Source organism: Seriola lalandi, unplaced genomic scaffold, assembly GCF_002814215.2.
Source record: "Seriola lalandi dorsalis isolate HSWRI2012SDOR001 ecotype SW California unplaced genomic scaffold, Sedor1 jcf7180001975010, whole genome shotgun sequence".
Classification (NCBI taxonomy): Eukaryota; Metazoa; Chordata; class Actinopteri; order Carangiformes; family Carangidae; genus Seriola; species Seriola lalandi.
This window is the reverse complement of record NW_019445676.1, coordinates 1-1,822: the sequence shown is the minus strand read 5'-3', so window position 1 is coordinate 1,822 and position 1,822 is coordinate 1. Positions and strand designations below refer to the sequence as shown.

At 39.7% G+C, this 1,822-nt stretch overlaps 1 protein-coding gene across 1 annotated transcript; it reads right to left on the bottom strand.

The window, feature by feature from the left end:
• Positions 1-329: 329 nt before the first annotated feature.
• Positions 330-1,411, bottom strand: LOC111654970 (T-cell leukemia translocation-altered gene protein homolog). Its single transcript, XM_023406173.2, has 3 exons — positions 1,053-1,411; positions 916-967; positions 330-647 (listed from the first exon to the last, which is right to left on the bottom strand). The coding sequence occupies exons 1-3, from the start codon at positions 1,261-1,263 to the stop codon at positions 605-607; spliced, it is 306 nt and encodes a 101-aa protein (XP_023261941.1). The 5' UTR covers positions 1,264-1,411; the 3' UTR covers positions 330-604.
• Positions 1,412-1,822: the final 411 nt, after the last annotated feature.

Sequence of the window (1,822 nt, the reverse complement as noted above, 5' to 3'; positions counted from 1 at the left end):
CGTAAGGAATCTTTAAAATTATAACTAGATGTGCACAGCACTCGCCATCATCATACACTAGCTCTTGCTGGTGCAATTGCAATTCAGCCTTAACATTCAAAAACCTGTCCATATCATCCTGCGTGTCCTGACTTTAAAAAATCATGTACCTTTTTCCCTTCATACATCATTCAAGTCAAGTACAATTACTTTCTCTTGCTTGTGGTCTTGGGATGGAAAATTTCATATCTGCTATCAAAACAGCGTTCTTAAAGCATTCTCAACTCACATGCAAACCCATCAATATTTTTCACATTTGTACTAAAGTCTCTTGAAAGAAATGAAAAAAGTTGACGATGAAGCCGAACAGGTTTTATGCAGAATAAAGTCATTTTCAATGAGCAAAGTTGATAGTCCGAAATAAATATGTTACAGCACTATATGTGCAATTTAAGGGATATAAGTGAGACGTAAAATTTCTCTAGGCAGTCGCCATAAGGTGCATCCATCTTGAATACACTGAAAAGTATCATTTTCACAACTTGGGTGCAGTCAGTGTCTCTGGGAGATGTTAACTGTCCAGGTCTCACTTGGATAAAGTCCACAGTCCAAGCCCATTGTCCTGTTAATCTCGATGAGTCTTCAGAGTATCGCCTGCTTTACTTTCCCTGCAAGAATAACAGAATGTTATTGCCAACAAAACAACCAAAAAAGAAAACAATGAGATTAATGCTATTTCAGTACAATAAAACATCTGTAACACTAATACACATTTTCACCCAAGCATCATCAGTGGTAATAAATGTTGCAGCTTCAGTTGAGAGAACATAATTACAGTGTCTCCATTCAACTTCGTAACTATACTGAAACAGAGTATCAGACAGAGTCAGGAAGGTAAGCCACTTGCTTGAAGCAGCATGATGCTTTAACACATACCATCCACTCAGGTGAGGTGCTGTGTCAGGTGTGCCTCCGTTCTGCCCAGTCCCTGAACATCAACACAGACAGAGATAAAGCTAATGTGGCTAGCACGAGTTAAGCAAGCGATATGGATAAAGACAAAGAAAACTCACCCTGTCGGTAATACATATCGTTCACTGTATTCCCGTAGACTTTCCATGCAAAGTGAATTGCGACAAGACTAAAAATTAACCAGCTTAGTAAAATCTTAAATATGGAGACTCTCATATCGTTGGCGAGCCAGTCGTCCACAAACTCGGAGAGAAACGATAAGCAGCTGTCAGCGATGCGGGACAAAAACTCAAAGTCCCACGGTTCCTCCATAGTGTCCGATTATCCAGCTAATGTGGAAACAACTGGGTGAACTTTGTGTCCGTTGGGCCGTTTAAAAAACATCACTTTGGCTATGTAGCATAAGACATCCTGGTCGCCATCTCTACCGTTACGATGCTTATGAGTGGATTGGGTTGAAGAATCGGACATGACGTAGTTTACGTAGCCCCGCTACCTCACACGTAAACATCCTTCAGAAATACTGTAATTTTTTTCTTTTAGCTAAACTAGGTGTTTAATTATTGCCTGACAAGACCATTTAAGTCTTTGGTGTTATACACACCATTACTACATTTTACAAACGAAAAGTAATTAACTATTACCAACATACAATAGCAAGTTAGCTGTCACTGCTTTATCCCACAGCAGCAATGCCTACGCAAACCGTAAGGGAAAAAAATAAATACAACGTAACTTTTTTCTAGAAACGCGTTTTCTAGAGGCAGATTCCACCTTTATATGTATTTTTGTGACCACACACATGTCTGCTGTATGGCACGAACGATAAAATGCGTGTCCGGGGCGAAGCCAACGTTTAAATCACGCACTT